Consider the following 16,791-nt stretch of genomic DNA (forward strand, 5'->3'; position numbering starts at 1 on the left):
TAATTTTTCCTAGTAATATTACATGGTTCACAGTATCTAAGGCTTTGGATAAATGTAGATTAATTCCAACAACCTGTTTATTTGACTCCAAATTTCTTACTATTTCTGTTGTGTAGTCCAAAATGGCTGTTTCTGTACTGTGCCCTGCTCGAAAACCATGTTGACTTATTTATTAGTTATGTTTTTCTAGATATTTTGTAACCCTGATTTTCATTAATTCCTCAAGTACTTTGGAGAAGGCTGGGAGGAGAGATATAGGTCGGTAATTTTCTATTTTATGTCTGTCACCATTTTCGTATAGAGGTATCACGTAAAATCTCTAAAGTTTTTCCGGAAATATCCCTTCACTAAGGGACAAGTTTGCTATGTGCACTATAGGTTTGACAACACATGGAGCAATTTTCTTAATTATTGATACAGGTACATCATCCAACTCAGAGGACATTTCGGATTTCAAGCATTTAATGACTTTTAGAACTTCATGCTCATCTGTTGGGATTGCCATCATGCTGGTATTTACCATTGGAGTCGTCGCTGTTGGTTGTTGCTTAAATTTACTACTTAAAGTAAGGGGAATATTCACAAAATAATTGTTTACATAGTTTGCCATTGCATCTTTTTCTATGGGGATATTTTCATTATTTTTAAGATTGATTTCCTGTTCTTAAGTTTGACCCACAGTTTCTTTTTTTAGCATTTTCCACATCATTCTGGACTTGTTACTAGCCTGCCTTATCAATCTATCATTGCTTAATAATTTTGCTTTTGCTATTACTTTGCGGTGAGTCTTTTTGTATGTCCTCACATACTCAACAAACTGCTGATCGTGACATGTTTTTAACTTTAAACTTAGTAATTTCATGGTTTCACTTGACTTTTTAATTCCAGCTGTAATCCAGGTCCCTTTGGATCCAGATGATCTATAACTCAAAAGCTTTTTTGGGAAACACATTTCAAAGAATGTCATGAAAGTGGAAGCAAATGTATTGTAAGCATCATTTGTGTTTGTTTGTGCCAAGACCTCTGACCAAACTGCATTTTTTAAATTATTTTTGAACTGATTACAATTTTCAGTAGAGAAAAATCGTTTGTACTCCTTTTTATTTTCCTCCTCCTTGGGAGTTGCAGTGAGATTAAAGGTTAGTGCATTATGTTCTGATAATCCTATATTCACATTTGTAACTGCAACTTCATGTGTGACCACATTTGAGAAGGTGTTATCTATTAGGCTTTCACTGGGATCTGTTGTTCTAGTGGGAGCTGATATGTGGGTGAACATGTTGAAACTTTTTAGTATGTCTAAAAACTAGTTTTTACTGAACTCTGGACCAATAGATTAATATTAAGTCACCTCAAAGAATTATGGTAGAGTTCTCATTTGAGAAAATGTTGAGCATTTCTTCCAAATTCTTAAGAAAGACTTCAGTATCTCCAGATGGTGATCTGTAAATTGCTGCAACAATTATTTTCTTCTTTAAACTACACTCCTGGAAATGGAAAAAAGAACACATTGATACCGGTGTGTCAGACCCACCATACTTGCTCCGGACACTGCGAGAGGGCTGTACAAGCAATAAACACACGCACGGCACAGCGGACACACCAGGAACCGCGGTGTTGGCCGTCGAATGGCGCTAGCTGCGCAGCATTTGTGCACCGCCGCCGTCAGTGTCAGCCAGTTTGCCGTGGCATACGGAGCTCCATCGCAGTCTTTAACACTGGTAGCATGCCGCGACAGCGTGGACGTGAACCGTATGTGCAGTTGACGGACTTTGAGCGAGGGCGTACAGTGGGCATGCGGGAGGCCGGGTGGACGTACCGCCGAATTGCTCAACACGTGGGGCGTGAGGTCTCCACAGTACATCGATGTTGTCGCCAGTGGTCGGCGGAAGGTGCACGTGCCCGTCGACCTGGGACCGGACCGCAGCGACGCACGGATGCACGCCAAGACCGTAGGATCCTACGCAGTGCCGTAGGGGACCGCACCGCCACTTCCCAGCAAATTAGGGACACTGTTGCTCCTGGGGTATCGGCGAGGAGCTTTCGCAACCGTCTCCATGAAGCTGGGCTACGGTCCCGCACACCGTTAGGCCGTCTTCCGCTCACGCCCCAACATCGTGCAGCCCGCCTCCAGTGGTGTCGCGACAGGCGTGAATGGAGGGACGAATGGAGACGTGTCGTCTTCAGCGATGAGAGTCGCTTCTGCCTTGGTGCCAATGATGGTCGTATGCATGTTTGGCGCCGTGCAGGTGAGCGCCACAATCAGGACTGCATATGACCGAGGCACACAGGGCCAACACCCGGCATCATGGTGTGGGGAGCGATCTCCTACACTGGCCGTACACCACTGGTGATCATCGAGGGGACACTGAATAGTGCACGGTACATCCAAACCATCATCGAACCCATCGTTCTACCATTCCTAGACCGGCAAGGGAACTTGCTGTTCCAACAGGACAATGCACGTCCGCATGTATCCCGTGCCACCCAACGTGCTCTAGAAGGTGTAAGTCAACTACCCTGGCCAGCAAGATCTCCGGATCTGTCCCCCATTGAGCATGTTTGGGACTGGATGAAGCGTCGTCTCACACGGTCTGCACGTCCAGCACGAACGCTGGTCCAACTGAGGCGCCAGGTGGAAATGGCATGGCAATCCGTTCCACAGGACTACATCCAGCATCCCTACGATCGTCTCCATGGGAGAATAGCAGCCTGCATTGCTGCGAAAGGTGGATATACACTGTACTAGTGCCGACATTGTGCATGCTCTGTTGCCTGTGTCTATGTGCCTGTGGTTCTGTCAGTGTGATCATGTGATGTATCTGACCCCAGGAATGTGTCAATAAAGTTACCCCTTCCTGGGACAATGAATTCACGGTGTTCTTATTTCAATTTCCAGGAGTGTATATAACTGAATGGCTACTGCTTCAAAATCCTTTTCTATGACTAATGGTTTAGCCAAATTATGAAGCTTTCAAATGGAAAGAGAGAGAGAGAGAGAGAGAGAGAGAGAGAGAGAGAGAGAGAGTGTGTGTGTGTGTGTGTGTGTGTGTGTCAAGGACTGCCAGTGTTATTCCAGGCACACATCTAGTGATAAGTGAGTGTTTGGCCACCAGACATCAATGGAATGCAGAAGCAACACAGATTTGAGTTGATTATGTTATTAGAGATGTAGTACTGTCTCAGATAGGCACTTATGAGGGTCATTCCAAAGTACTGCCTCCTATTATTTTGTGGTGACTTTGGATGTTCATGCCAGATGTCATTGGTGTAGTGACAATGACTGAACTTCCTCTTTCACTTGCAGGTGGTCCCAATATTCTGCATTAGTTGGCACCAGCTGAGGAGTCTCCTAAAATTGAGTCTGATATGGATGCGGGTATACAGCAGCAATGGGTGCTTTAATTCCTTGCTGCTGAAGAAACTGCACCAACTGAAATTCACTGATGCTTGCTAAAGGTGTAGGAAACGAAACAATAGACGTGAGCAATGTGAGGCAATGGGACGGCATTTTCAAGGTGGTGAAAAAGGTGTGCATAACAAGCCACAGCCTGGTTGACCCTGCGCAGCTGTCATCCCTCGCAATTAAGTCCATCTTGACCAACTCATCCATGCTGAACAGCAGATAATGACCAGAGAATTGTGTGCAAAGCTGAATGTCAGCTGTGATGCCTTGGAAACAATGTTAGGACATCTTGGTTATCAGATGGATGCTTACAGAAGAAAAAAACTCACTAAATGGAAATTTGTCAGGTTCTGCTGGACCAATAGGAAGCTAACAATTTTCTGAATAGCATTGTCACTGGAGATAAGATGTGGTGTCATCACTAAGAGACGGAATCCAAAAGACAGTCTATGGAATGGCGACATGCAAATTCTCTGTCAAAGAAGGAATTCAAGACACAGCCGTCTGCAGGTAAAGTGAGGTGCACAGTCTTTTGGGATATCCAGTGTGTGGTTTCTTTTGGATGTCCTGGAGCCTGGAAAAACTGTAAATTCAGCACACTACAAGACAACAGTGACCAAACTGAAAGCCCAAATTTCAAGGGTAAGGCCAAAAGAAGAACAACTTTCACCTGCAACATGATAATGCCAGGCCCCACACAAGTTTTGTAATCATGTAATTCAATGTAAAATTTGGCTGGACTGTCTTACCACATCCACTGTACAGTCTCAATTTAATGTCTTCAGACTTCCATCTGTCAAAGATGAGCTACAAGATAAACATTTTCAATATGTGGATGCTGTTGTCAAAGCTTTAAGAAAGTGGTTAGTCTCACCCGATTCCAATTTTTACAAGTGTGTCATGAAAGTTCTTGTTCATTGTTGGCAAAACTGCGTAACAATTGGTGGTAACTATGTGGAAAAATGAGTCTGCAGCTGAAATATTGCTCTATTTAGCTGTGCTGTTGCAATTTATGTACCTCCAGCTGTTACCATGAATAAAAATAGGAGACATTACTTTCCGAAAGACCCTCGTACATCTATCATGACTTTGTCCAACAGCAACACACACTGAACGCTTAAATATAAAAATTTATATGGCAGAAATGAAGACCAAGCCACGAAAATAACAACATTTACTTTACCATTAAAGTTCTGTAATCCTGATTTACTTCCTGGTGAAATATTTCAAATTAAACCATAGCAGAAAAGTTAATCACTAATTTAAGGTCCCCAGAAGAGATGCACGATTTTCTGTTAGTTGACACTTATTGTCATAAAAAAAGGCAGTAAATAGTAACACACAGCACAACTCTACGGGTGCATGAAAGTTAGCAATAGCAGGACTCTTAGATTTTATCTATGTAGTTTGATATATTAGATGCACAGAGAAATCCCCCACTGTATAACGTTATTAAATGTGACCACCAACAAGTTATGGGGAAATCAGGGGGTTTCCAAGGTGGCAAATCCGTTGCCATTACGGAGCAGTTTTGACCTCTTGTGTGTTTTGTTGAAGGGGGGGGGGGGGGGGATAGGAGAGGGACGGTTAGACCAGTTAGTAATTGCCCCAGAGTACATGACAAGTGCTTGATACAATCAATAAGGTCTTGTTAGCCATAGAATTAAGCTATTTTGTTCCTTCCAGAACTGGCCAATTACATTCAGCCAGAACAAGTTCTTACAGTGTGTTAACCATTAATAATGATGGTATTTTTACTAGGGTTGTTACAAAGTAATAATAATTATCAAACTCTAAGTACCACCATGTCACTTCAGTAACATCTATTTTATTCTCAACTGTTGTACACTTTCAAATGGAAAGCCTCTAATGGGATTTATGCTCACAAAATAAAAATGTGAGAGAACTGTTGCCCTTTAAAATAGAAAAGCTGAACCATATTTTTACAGAGATACACACAAACACTTATTTCCCATTACAAAACATACATAACATATGTGCATATTTACCTTAAACTTGGTATCTTTCTGTATGGTATCTTCCTGCTGAACCACTCCATCAATGGACCCATGATTAGCATTACTCCACTGATTTTCAGAGTTGATATCTATGCTACTGCTTCTGTGTAAATTGCTATCATTTGAAATTCTGCCACTATCACTGCCCAAGTTTGAACAAGAATTTGTAGCTGTACTACTTTGGAATGTGTTCACTGGTTGATCAGCCATGACATTACTGGCAGAAGCAGGAGAATCAGTGTATGATGCAAAATCTTCTGCAGAATTGCTACGCTGTTGTTGCTCTTGCCTCTCCTCTCTCCAAGATAAATCTGTTTGACTATGAAATCCAGTTGTTGCATACCTTGGCACATTATTAGCACCATTGACATGTTGAAGTAGCAAATTTATCAAGTCATCTTTCTCTGCAAAATTGAAAAAAATCATAAATGTCACTTAAGGTTACACACAGAGAGAAATAAAATACGCAGTGTAGTGGAGGAAAAAAAATGTTACATACTGCATAAAAAGTAAATGTAGCAAGGATAATATCAAAGTGATATGCACCAATAAAAATAGCTTCACACCCCATCCCCACAGAAGAATGGAAAACTGCTGTCAGAAAATAAGGAAGTAGCATGGAAAGAAGAAAGAATTAATGATCCAAGCCCAGCAACAATTATGAATGAAAATAAATGAAAGATGGGGGAAAATTGTTTCATTCCTTTTGATTCATTCCTCTTCAGCTGTGCCGCAGGCAAGTACGGTGGGTCCCTTTCTCTTCATGTTTCGTATTAAATCTTTGACTGCTGTGGACTTCATATTTAGCAATTTTTTTTTTTTTTTTTTTTTTTTTTTTTTTTTTTTTTTTTTGTTTTAGGGCGCACAACGTCAACGGTCATTAGCGCCCAGACTACTTTAGGAATGCACCGCGAGTCACAAGTTTAAAACAGCAACGAAACGGAAAACACGATGAAAGACATACTGACAGGCATAGGATTAAAAAAGAAAACAGCTTAATCAAATGTCCTTTGAGAGGGTTGTCAAATTAATAAAATGAAGAACGCGAGCAGCTGCTCGTGGGTCATCCGCTAAAATGGCTTCTACAGTACATGGCAGGCCAAGATCGAGACGCAGGGTGTTAAAATCCGGACACGACGTTAAAATGTGGCGGACAGTCAGCAATTGCCCACATGGGCAGAACGGCGCCGGTGCAGCCGTCAGCAGATGGCGATGGCTGAACCGGCAGTGGCCAATTCGCAACCGGGCCAAAACTACCTCCTCCCGCCAAGAAGGGCGTGAGGAGGACGTCCAAGCCACGGGGAGAGCTTTCAAGGCCCGAAGCTTGTTGTCTGGAAGTGCAGCCCAATCGGCATGCCACAGCGATACAATGCGCCGACAAATTACCCTGCTACAATCTGACGAAGGGACACAACAAGAAGCTGTCCGAAGCTGGAGGACCGCAGCCTTGGCCGCGGCATCTGCAGCTTCGTTCCCAGGGATACCGACATGGCCAGGAACCCACAAAGCTAACCGGAGAACCGACGTCCACCAGCTGCTGAAGAGAGCGTTGGATCCGGTGCATGAAAGGGTAAACCGGGTACGGATCACCGAGGCTCTGGATAGCGCTCAGGGAATCGGAGCAGATGACATATGCAGAATGTCGGTGGCGGCAGATGTAAAGGACAGCCTGGTAGAGGGCAAAGAGCTCAGCTGTGAAGACCGAACAATGGCCATGGAGCCGATATTGGAAACTTTGTGCCCCGACAATAAAGGAACACCCGACCCCGTCATTGGTCTTAGAGCCATCTGTATAAATGAAGGTCATATTAATGAACTACGAATGAAGTTCGACAAAACGGGAGTGGTAGACTGAACCGGGGGTAATCTCCTTCGGGAGCGAGCAGAGGTCAAGGTGGACGCGAACCTGAGCCTGGAGCCAAGGTGGCGTGTGGCTCTCGCCCACTCGAAAGGTGGCAGGGAGTGAAAAATTAAGGTGTTGAAGGAGGCGACGAAAGCGAACTCCAGGGGGTAGCAGGGCGGAGACATACAACCCGTATTGACTGTCGAGAGAGTCATCAAAAAAGGAATGATAAGACGGGTGGTCGGGCATTGCCATTAGCCGACAGGCATACCGACAAAGCAGTATATCGCGCCGGTAGGTGAGTGGCAACTCACCAGCGTCAGCATGAAGACTCTCGACAGGACTAGTATAAAACGCTCCGATCGCAAGTCGTAAACCCCGATGTTGTATGGAGTTGAGGCGGCGTAAAATGGATGGCCGTGCAGAGGAGTATACGAAGCTCCCATAATCCAGCTTGGAGCGGACGATCGACCGATATAGGCGAAGTAGGACGGTTCGATCCGCTCCCCACGACATACCACTGAGAACACGGAGGACATTTAAAGAACGGGTACAACGGGCAGCCAAATAAGACATGTGGAGACCAGCTAAGTTTCCTGTCAAAGGTAAGGCCTAAAAATTTGATTGTCTCCACGAGTGGGAGAGCAACGGGACCGAGTCGTAAGGACGGTGGGAGAAACTCTTTGTAGCGCCAGAAGTTAACACAGACCGTCTTCTCGGCAGAAAAACGGAAGCCATTGGCGACACTCCAGGAGTAAAGACGGTCAAGAGAACGCTGAAGACAGCGTTCCAGGAAACACGTACGCTGCGTGCTGCAATAGATGGTAAAATCGTCCACGATAAGGGAGCCTGATACATCAGCTGGGAGGCAATCCATTATTGGATTGATCGCTATGGCGAAGAGAGCGACGCTCAAAACTGAGCCCTGTGGCACCCCATTCTCCTGGCGAAAGGTGTCTGACAGGACAGAACCCACACGTACCCTGAACTGTCGATCCATTAAAAAGGAACGAATAAAAAGAGGGAGGCGACCGCGAAGGCCCCATGTATGCATGGTGCGGAAATGCCCGCCCTCCAACAGGTGTCGTAAGCCTTCTCCAAATCAAAGTACACAGCCGCGGTCGGGCGCTTCCGCAAGAAGTTATTCATAATGAAGGTCGACAAGGTAACCAGATGGTCAACAGCAGACCGGCGCCTACGAAATCCACATTGTACATTGGTAAGTAGGCGTCGAGACTCAAGCAGCCAAACCAATCGAGAGTTAACCATTCGCTCCATCACTTTACAGACACAGCTGGTAAGCGAGATGGGTCGATAACTGGAGGGCAAGTGCTTGTCCTTCCCCGGCTTAGGAATCGGGACAACAATAGACTCGCGCCAGCATGCGGGAACATGTCCCTCAATCCAGATGCGATTGTAAGTACGAAGAAGAAAACCTTTACCCGCAGGAGAAAGGTTCTTCAGCATCTGAATATGAATAGAATCAGGCCCTGGAGCGGAGGACCGTGATCGGCCAAGTGCGTTTTCGAGTTCCCGCATGGTGAATGGGGCATTATAACTTTCACGATTTGAGGAGCGGAAGTTAGGTGGCCTAGCCTCCTCTGCCCGTCTGCGGGGAGGAAGGCAGGGTGGTAATGAGCGGAGCTCGAAACCTCTGCGAAAAAGCGGCCGAAGGCATTGGAGACAGCCTCAGGGGCCACAAGGACGTCATTCGCGACCGTCAAGCCAGAAACTGGTGAGTGGACCTTAGTGCCAGATAGCCGGCGCAGGCTACCCCAGACAACAGAAGAAGGAGTAAAACTGTTAAAGGTGCTTGTGAAAGCAGCCCAGCTGGCTTTCTTGCTTTCTTTAATAATACGACGACACTGTGCACGTAATCGTTTATAATTGATACAATTCGCCACTGTAGGGTGGCGTTTAAAGGTGGGTAAAGCACGTCGACGAGCACGTAAAGCGTCTCTACATGCTGCGGTCCACCAGGGGACCGGTACGCGACGTGGAGAAGAAGTAGGGTGAGGGATGGAATATTCAGCAGCAGTGAGAATGACTTCCGTGAGAATGACTTCGCAGCTTGGGAATGTTTGATCCTGAAAGGTCGCCCTGGAAGAGAAGAGCCCCCAGTCTGCTTTGGAGATGTTCCAACTAGATGAGCACGGAGAGGGGGTATGCTGCAGGAGATGGATAACACACGGGAAGTGGTCGCTCGAATATGTATCAGAAAGTGCATACCACTCGAACCGGCGTGCAAGTTGGGGAGTACATATAGAGAGATCTAAATGGGAATAGATGTGAGATGTGTCCGAAAGAAAAGTAGGGGCGCCAGTATTGAGGCAGACAAGATTGAGCTGGTTGAAAAGGTCTGCTAACAGGGAGCCCCTCGGGCAGGATGCTAGAGAGCCCCAAAGGGGATGGTGGGCATTGAAGTCTCCAGTTAACAAAAAAGGTGCAGGTAGCTGAGCAATAAGTTGCATCATGTCTGCCCTGGTAACGGCAGACGACGATGGAGTGTAAACGGTACAAATGGAAAATGTAAAAGTGGGGAGAGTAATGCGGATGGCAACTGCCTGCAGGCCTGTGTGCAACATGATGGGATCGTAGTAAATATCATCCCGGACCAGCAACATAACCCCTCCATGAGCTGGGATACCTACCACAGGGGGTAGGTCAAAACGCACAGAGGTGTAGTGTGCCAAGGCAATTTGATCGCATGGGCGCAGCTTCGTTTCCTGGAGGGCTACGACGAGCGGACGGTGCAAGCGGAGCAGCAACTTCAAGTCCTCTCGGTTGGAGCGAATGCTGCGAATATTCCAGTGAATAAGTGCCATCGTAAGAAAAAAAAAAAAGGGGAAGATGAAAGAAGGGGTCACCTCGAAGGCCGCTGAGGGCCTGGCTTCGAGCGAGCACTGCCGCCGCTATCAGTAGGCGGACAGTCAGCGTCCATTGGGTCTATAGGTTCATCGGCCATCTTGGGAAGATGGCCGGGAGGGGAGCTTCCTCCGCCGGTGAACGGCCAGATGTTCGGCTACCAGCGGTGCGGCCAGGCGAAACGGATGACGGCCTGGGGCGGCAACCGCTGGGTGGCGCAGGAGAAGAAATGCGCCGTGGCGGAGAAGGAGAACTGTGCTTCCTATTAGCCTTCTTGGAAGGTCGTTTGGTGGAAGTACCGGTCGAAGGCTGGGAGGTCGAGGTATGTAGGAAGTCTGCACGGGACGGTTCCTTCTTGAAGGCCCGTGCATCTGACTTCTGGGTCTTCGTCTTAGCAGAAGCTGATGAAAGGGGCTGGTGTCTGTGGGGTGATGGGAGGAAGAGGAGACGTCGACCGCGCGATCTTAGCACTGGCCGAACGGACGACCGTGGTGCTGAAGGTCAGATCGCATGTCTGGGTTGCCACCTCCCTGGTAGTCCGACGAGAGGCGAGGACAGTACTGTATTTCCCCGCTGGGGGCAGCGTGGGCTTCCTACTAGCCAATAGCTTGCGAGCAGCCGAGGTGGACACTTTCTCTTTGACCCGGATTTCTTGGATACAGCGTTCTTCCTTATAGACAGGACAGTCGCGGGAGGATGCGGCATGGTCACCCTGACAGTTCACACAACGAGGAGACGGAGGTGGACAGTCACCCTCATGGGCATCCCTGCCACAAGTGACACATTTAGCCGCATTGGAACAAGACTGGCGAGTGTGATTGAAACGCTGACACTGGTAGCAGCGCGTAGGTGTCAGGACATAGGGGCGAACAGAAATAACCTCGTAGCCCGCTTTGATGTGCGATGGCAGCTGAACACTATCGAAGGTCAAGAAAAGTGTCCGGGTCGGTACAAGGTCATTGTTGACCTTTTTCATGACCCTATGGACAGCCGTCACGCCCTGCTCAGCGAGGAAAGATTGAATCTCCTCGTCAGTCAAGCCGTCGAGGGATCTAGTATAGACCACACCACGAGACGAATTCAAAGTTCGGTGAGCCTCCACCCGGACAGGGAATGTGTACAGGAGTGTGGCCCGAAGCAGTTTTTGTGCCTGAAAGGCGCTCTCAGTTTCGAGTAATAAGGTACCGTTACGCAACCTGGTACAAGATTTGACAGATCCGGCTATGGCATCGACGCCCTTCTGGATAACGAAAGGATTGACAGAGGAAAAATCCTTTCCGTCCTCAGATCGAGAAACGACGAGGAACTGTGGGGCAGGCGGTAGTACTTTTGTCACTGGTAGCTGGCCACGTTTCCGTTTTTGGGCAGAAGTCGAGAGAGATGGAGTGAAATCCATTGCAGAGGAATCCCCCATGATTGCCAGCGTCTCCGATGGCGCGCTCCTTCCTTGTGGGGACCCTCTCAGAGGGCACTCCCGCCTTAGGTGAATGTTTACACCTCAGGTCACACCTCCCGAGAAACAGACGGAGGGACCAATCGGCATGGTCAGAAGGTATCAGCTCAGGCAATCACCCCTCTCCGGGCCTGGCCTTTACCAGGGGGTACGCGCGTGCCTTACATGTCTACCCAGGGCGGGGAATTACGCGTTACCCCGTCACCGGCTACGCGTGCGAACGCGTGGGTCGGCCTTCAGGCGCGCACAGGGAGGAAGGAAGAAGAGGAAAAAGGAGGGAGGGAGGGAGAGAGAGAGAGAGAGAGAGAGAGAGGACAGTGTCTCAAACGCCGAGGCGGAGACCAGAGAAGGCAAGGAGAAGAAGGCAATGAGAAGGCAAGGAGAAGAAGGCAATGAGAAGGCAAGGAGGGGAAGGCAAGAAGATTATGCAGGGGAAAGAGTAAGGAAGACATTGAGGTGGAGAAGAGCAAAGAAAGGAACCAACCAAAGGAAGGAAGAAACGAGAAGTGAAAAAGCAAAATGACCGCAAATAGAGGTCGTGGAACCGTCCCGTCTCCGGACGCAGGCGCTAACTACCCCCTTGAGGGGGAGGGACTCCTTTAGTCGCCTCTTACGACAGGCAGGAATACCTCGGGCCTATTCTTACCCCGGACCCGCAGGGGGGATATTTAGCAATGCATGAGCCATGATCAACTCTGTGCAAAGTTCATGCAAATACTTTAAAATTTCGTGAAATGCTTTTTCTCAATCTGAAGCAGCACAGTTAACTATGACGAATAACTAGAATAAAATCAGTCCTTTACTGAGCAAAGATGCCAGACTGCAAGATAAGAAAAAAAATCAAATATTTTCATCTTCTAGTTTTCTTACAATAAGGTGATAGGTATTTCACAGCAGCCAGAATGCCATCTCTCAGCATGGATAGTAGAATTATGCAAGAAGTATAGCAATGGCAAAGCTGCACTCAGCACACAATGCTGTGAGCACATCTGTAGCAGTCAAATAGTTAACTGTTATCTGACTTTTGCAGATGCAGTTACATGTAATGAAGTAACTTAATACCTGAAGCTGTTCTCACATATATTAAATCCAATCTTTACAGGATTTCAAAGTTACGAAAATTTCCAAGCGGTACAAAGATTGAGAACCTACTTTAAAATATAAAAAATGTAGGTTTGTATAGTATGATCAAAAATGTAAAATTAAGCTTGTCACAAAACACAATAATGTAGCAGGATTATCTTACGATTACAATACTGTAGTGTCACTACTTAGTTTAACTAGGACTTTGAATAATTTATAAGGAGACACAGTGTAACGTTCTGTCAAGCTACTACTGAACAGAAAGCGTAGTGTGGCATCATGTGGATTATTACAACATGTACGCAAATTGATTGGGAGACAGGCTAGCCGCACTCAGCAGAGAACTGCACCATGCAGTGGTTTCAACCAGAGCAGGCAGGACAGTGACATCACACTAGGACAAGAGGCTTGTTATGAGCTACGCGACTCTGTGCACGGTTTTAGTGTAAAGTAGCAGATTTTGCGGCAGAGGCATTCGGAGTCCAGGAGCACAACCATGACAGCAGGGCCACATCAGATGACATGATGGCTGGGTATCACAAGCTGCTGCCATGGGTTTGAGACTGGGTCAAGCCAGCTTTCGCCAGCATTGAGTCTCCTTGTAGGACTTCGTACAACAGTGCTGCTGACCTGCTGCCTGCACCTATCACCGTGCGAGTCTTGCCAGAGAGCAGAAGGTTCTCTCTCGTGCACAGCAGTCTTCCTTTGCCTTCACTGTGGATGTCAACAGACCTGAGCTATCGAAATGTAAGCGTCCGCCACAGCAGAACACCATCACAACATAAAATGGAGTGCTGCTGACATCAAGGACGTGGCCCACTGCCAGGCCATCGCTCTGCTTCGTGTTAACATCACAGTGTGCTGACACTGTTCCCTCTTGCCAAGATTGAAGCGGCTGCCTGTGATCCTTTGACAGACTGCATCACCAAAGTGTGACATGTCTGCCTCACACTGCTAATGATCTGATGTGTATCTGAAGCTAATAAAGTTTTGTTTCCCTGTCATCAGTGTATCTGCTGGGCCCTACCAGCCTGCAGCAGTGCTATTCACACCAGCAAACGTCACTGGCACTCTTCAGAAATGTCAGGAAAGTTGATGTTGCCACAGTGAACAGTGTGCATAATAACCTGCATGGAGAATTGGCTATGAAGAAGCTGTGTATGAGGCGAGAGCCACGATTGTTCACACTCAACTGAAAGCACATCCGGTACAACATTTCAACATAATGTCTGGCGATATTTAAGTGCAAGACTTTTTGGAGTGACATTTTTTTTATTTAGCGCGCAAAACTGCTATGGTCATTAGCGCCCCGTCTGTGACTTAGGAAAAGGTAAAAAACTAAAATGGAAACCAGCAGCAATGGGAACGAAACTCAAAAAATTGGAGAAACTAAAAGCAGAAGGAAAGCTTAAAAACCACTACAGAAAGGGGTTGATTGTACCCAAAAAGAGCTTCAAATGACTGACGTCATCTCACTGGCTCTAATAAACTCGAGAAAGCGATCGGCTGAGCGCGTGTCATCTGCTACAATGGACGATATATCAGGCGACAGCTGTAGACGGGCGCGTAACGGAGTAAAATAGGGGCACTCAAGTAAAAGGTGCCTTACCGTCCACAGCTGAAAGCAGCGGGGACAGAGTGGGGGAGGATCGCCGCTTAAAAGATGTCGATGGCTAAAAAGACAGTGCCCTACCCGGAGTCTAGTTAAAATTACCTCCTCCCGACGACTCGTTCGGGAAAAAGAGGTCCAAGCACAGGAAGAGCTTTCACGTCCCGTAATTTATTATGGGGAAGTGTCGACCAATGTGCGTGCCATAAAAGAACAACACGACGACATAAAACACTCCGTAGTTCAGCGAAGGGAATCGTGCGAATAGCTGGCCGAAGACAAGAGACCGCAGCCTTGGCCGCTATATCGGCCGCCTCATTTCCACAGATACCAACGTGTCCTGGGATCCAGAGGAACGTCACCAAGATGCCCCCCAAGTGGAGCAAGCGTAGGCAGTCCTGAATCCGGTGGACCAGAGGGTGGACAGGGTAGAGAGCTAGGAGACTGAAGTGAGAGCTGAGAGAATCTGAACAGATAACATACTGTATCCGCTGATGGCGACGGATGTATTGGACAGCCTGGAGAACAGCGTAAAGCTCCGCAGTATAAACCGAACACTGGTCGGGAAGCCGAAATCGATTTGGGGTGTCGCCAACAATATAGGCACTCCCTACACCAAACGATGTTTTTGAGCCATCAGTGTAAGTAAATGTGGCTTCCTTCATCTGTGCACATAGAGCAGAAAATGCCCGACGATAAACAAGTGAAGGGGTACCATCCTTGGGAAACTGACAAAGGTCACGGAGCAGGCAGGTCCGGGGACGGAGCCAAGGCGGTGCTGTACCCCAAGTTGTTAAGAAAGTTTTAGGAAAGCGGAAGGAAAGAGAATGGAGCAGTTGACAGAAGCGGACTCCCGGTGGTAGTAGGGAGGAAGGGCGGCCTGCATACCCTAAATCCAAGGAGGCGTCGAAAAAAAATGTCATGGGCCTGATTAGCAGGCATGGAAGACAAATGGCTAGCATAACAACTTAGAAGGACAGCTCGCCGATTGGACAGCGGAGGTTCAGCAGTCTCAGCATAAAGGCTTTCCACAGGGCTGGTGTAAAAAGCTCCAGACACTAAACGTAATCCATGGTGGTGGATAGAGTCGAGACGCGGAAGAATAGACGGCCGAGCAGAGGAGTAAACTATGCTTCCATAGTCCAATTTCGAGCGCGATAGAGGCGGAGAAGGACCACTCGGTCCGCTCCCCAGGAGGTACCATTCAGGACATGGAGGGTGTTGAGGGATCGTCGACAGCGAGCCGAAAGATAGGAAATGTGGGAGGACCAGCACAGTTTTCTGTCAAACATAGGACCCAAGAATTTAGCGACATCTGAAAACGGAAGGTTGACAGGTCCTAGACGTAAGGAGGGTGGAAGAAACTCCTTACGTCGCCAAAAATTAACACAAACGGTCTTACTGGGAGAAAAACGGAAGCCGGTTTCGATGCTCCAAGAGTGGAGGCGATCGAGACATCCTTGAAGACGTCGTTCAAGAAGGCTAGTCCGTTGAGAGCTGTAGAAGATCGCAAAATCGTCCACAAAGAGGGAGCCCGAGACATCAGGAAGGAGACAATCCATAATTGGATTTATGGCAATGGCAAACAGTACAACACTTAGCACAGAGCCCTGGGGTATCCTGTTTTCTTGGGAGAAGGAACGGGAGAGAGTAGTGTTCACCCGCACTTTAAATGTGCGCTCCGCCATAAATTCGTGAAGAAAAAGGGGCAACCGACTGCAAAAGCCCCAAGAGAATAGTGTGCGGAGGATGCCTGTCCTCCAACAGGTATCGTATGCTCTCTCCAGATCAAAAAATATTGCTACTGTTTGGCGTTTCCAGAGAAAATTATTCATAATATAAGTGGAGAGAGCAACGAGATGGTCAACTGCAGAATGATGCTTTCGGAAACTGCATTGGGCAGGTGTTAAAAGACTGCGGGATTCCAGCCACAAAGCTAAACGGTAATTCACCATACGCTCCAAAACCTTACAGACACTACTCGTGAGAGAAATGGGGGCGACAGCTAGAGGGGAGATGTTTGTCCTTTCCAGGTTTCGGAACAGGAACAACGGTAGCTTCCCGCAATCATCTGGGAAAAGTACTGTCGGTCCAAATTCGATTATAAAGGCGAAGGAGGTAACGCAGACTATGGTATGATAAATGCAGCAACATTTGGATGTGGATACCATCCAGTCCTGGGGCGGAGGAACGAGAAGAAGAAAGTGCATGTTGGAGTTCCCGCATGGAGAAAACAGTATTGTAGCTTTCACGATTTTGAGAGGAGAAAGCAAGAGGTCGCAATTCCGCTGCATGTTTCTTCAGGAGAAACACTGGCGGGTAATTTGAAGAGCTCGAAATCCCAGCAAAGTGTTGACCCAATGAGTTAGAAATTGTGACGGGGTCCACTGATGTATCACGTGTGACAGTGAGCCCAGAGACCGGGGAGAAACTAGGCGCGCCTGATAACCGTCGAATCCGACTCCAAACTTCCGAGGAGGGAGTGAAGGTGTTAAATGAGCTAGTAAAGAAGTC

General features: G+C 47.3%; 1 protein-coding gene across 3 annotated transcripts in view; it reads right to left on the reverse strand.

The window, feature by feature from the left end:
* Positions 1-16,791, reverse strand: part of LOC126248608 (E3 ubiquitin-protein ligase RNF34) — an 88,064-nt gene that overhangs the window by 15,833 nt on the left and 55,440 nt on the right. For all 3 annotated transcript variants that reach the window (XM_049949771.1, XM_049949751.1, XM_049949761.1), the window contains exon 4: positions 5,416-5,828. In XM_049949771.1, coding sequence (XP_049805728.1) covers positions 5,416-5,828 — 413 coding nt within the window. The remainder of the gene's footprint in view (positions 1-5,415; positions 5,829-16,791) is intronic.

Source organism: Schistocerca nitens, chromosome 1 (genome assembly GCF_023898315.1).
Source record: "Schistocerca nitens isolate TAMUIC-IGC-003100 chromosome 1, iqSchNite1.1, whole genome shotgun sequence".
Classification (NCBI taxonomy): domain Eukaryota; kingdom Metazoa; phylum Arthropoda; class Insecta; order Orthoptera; family Acrididae; genus Schistocerca; species Schistocerca nitens.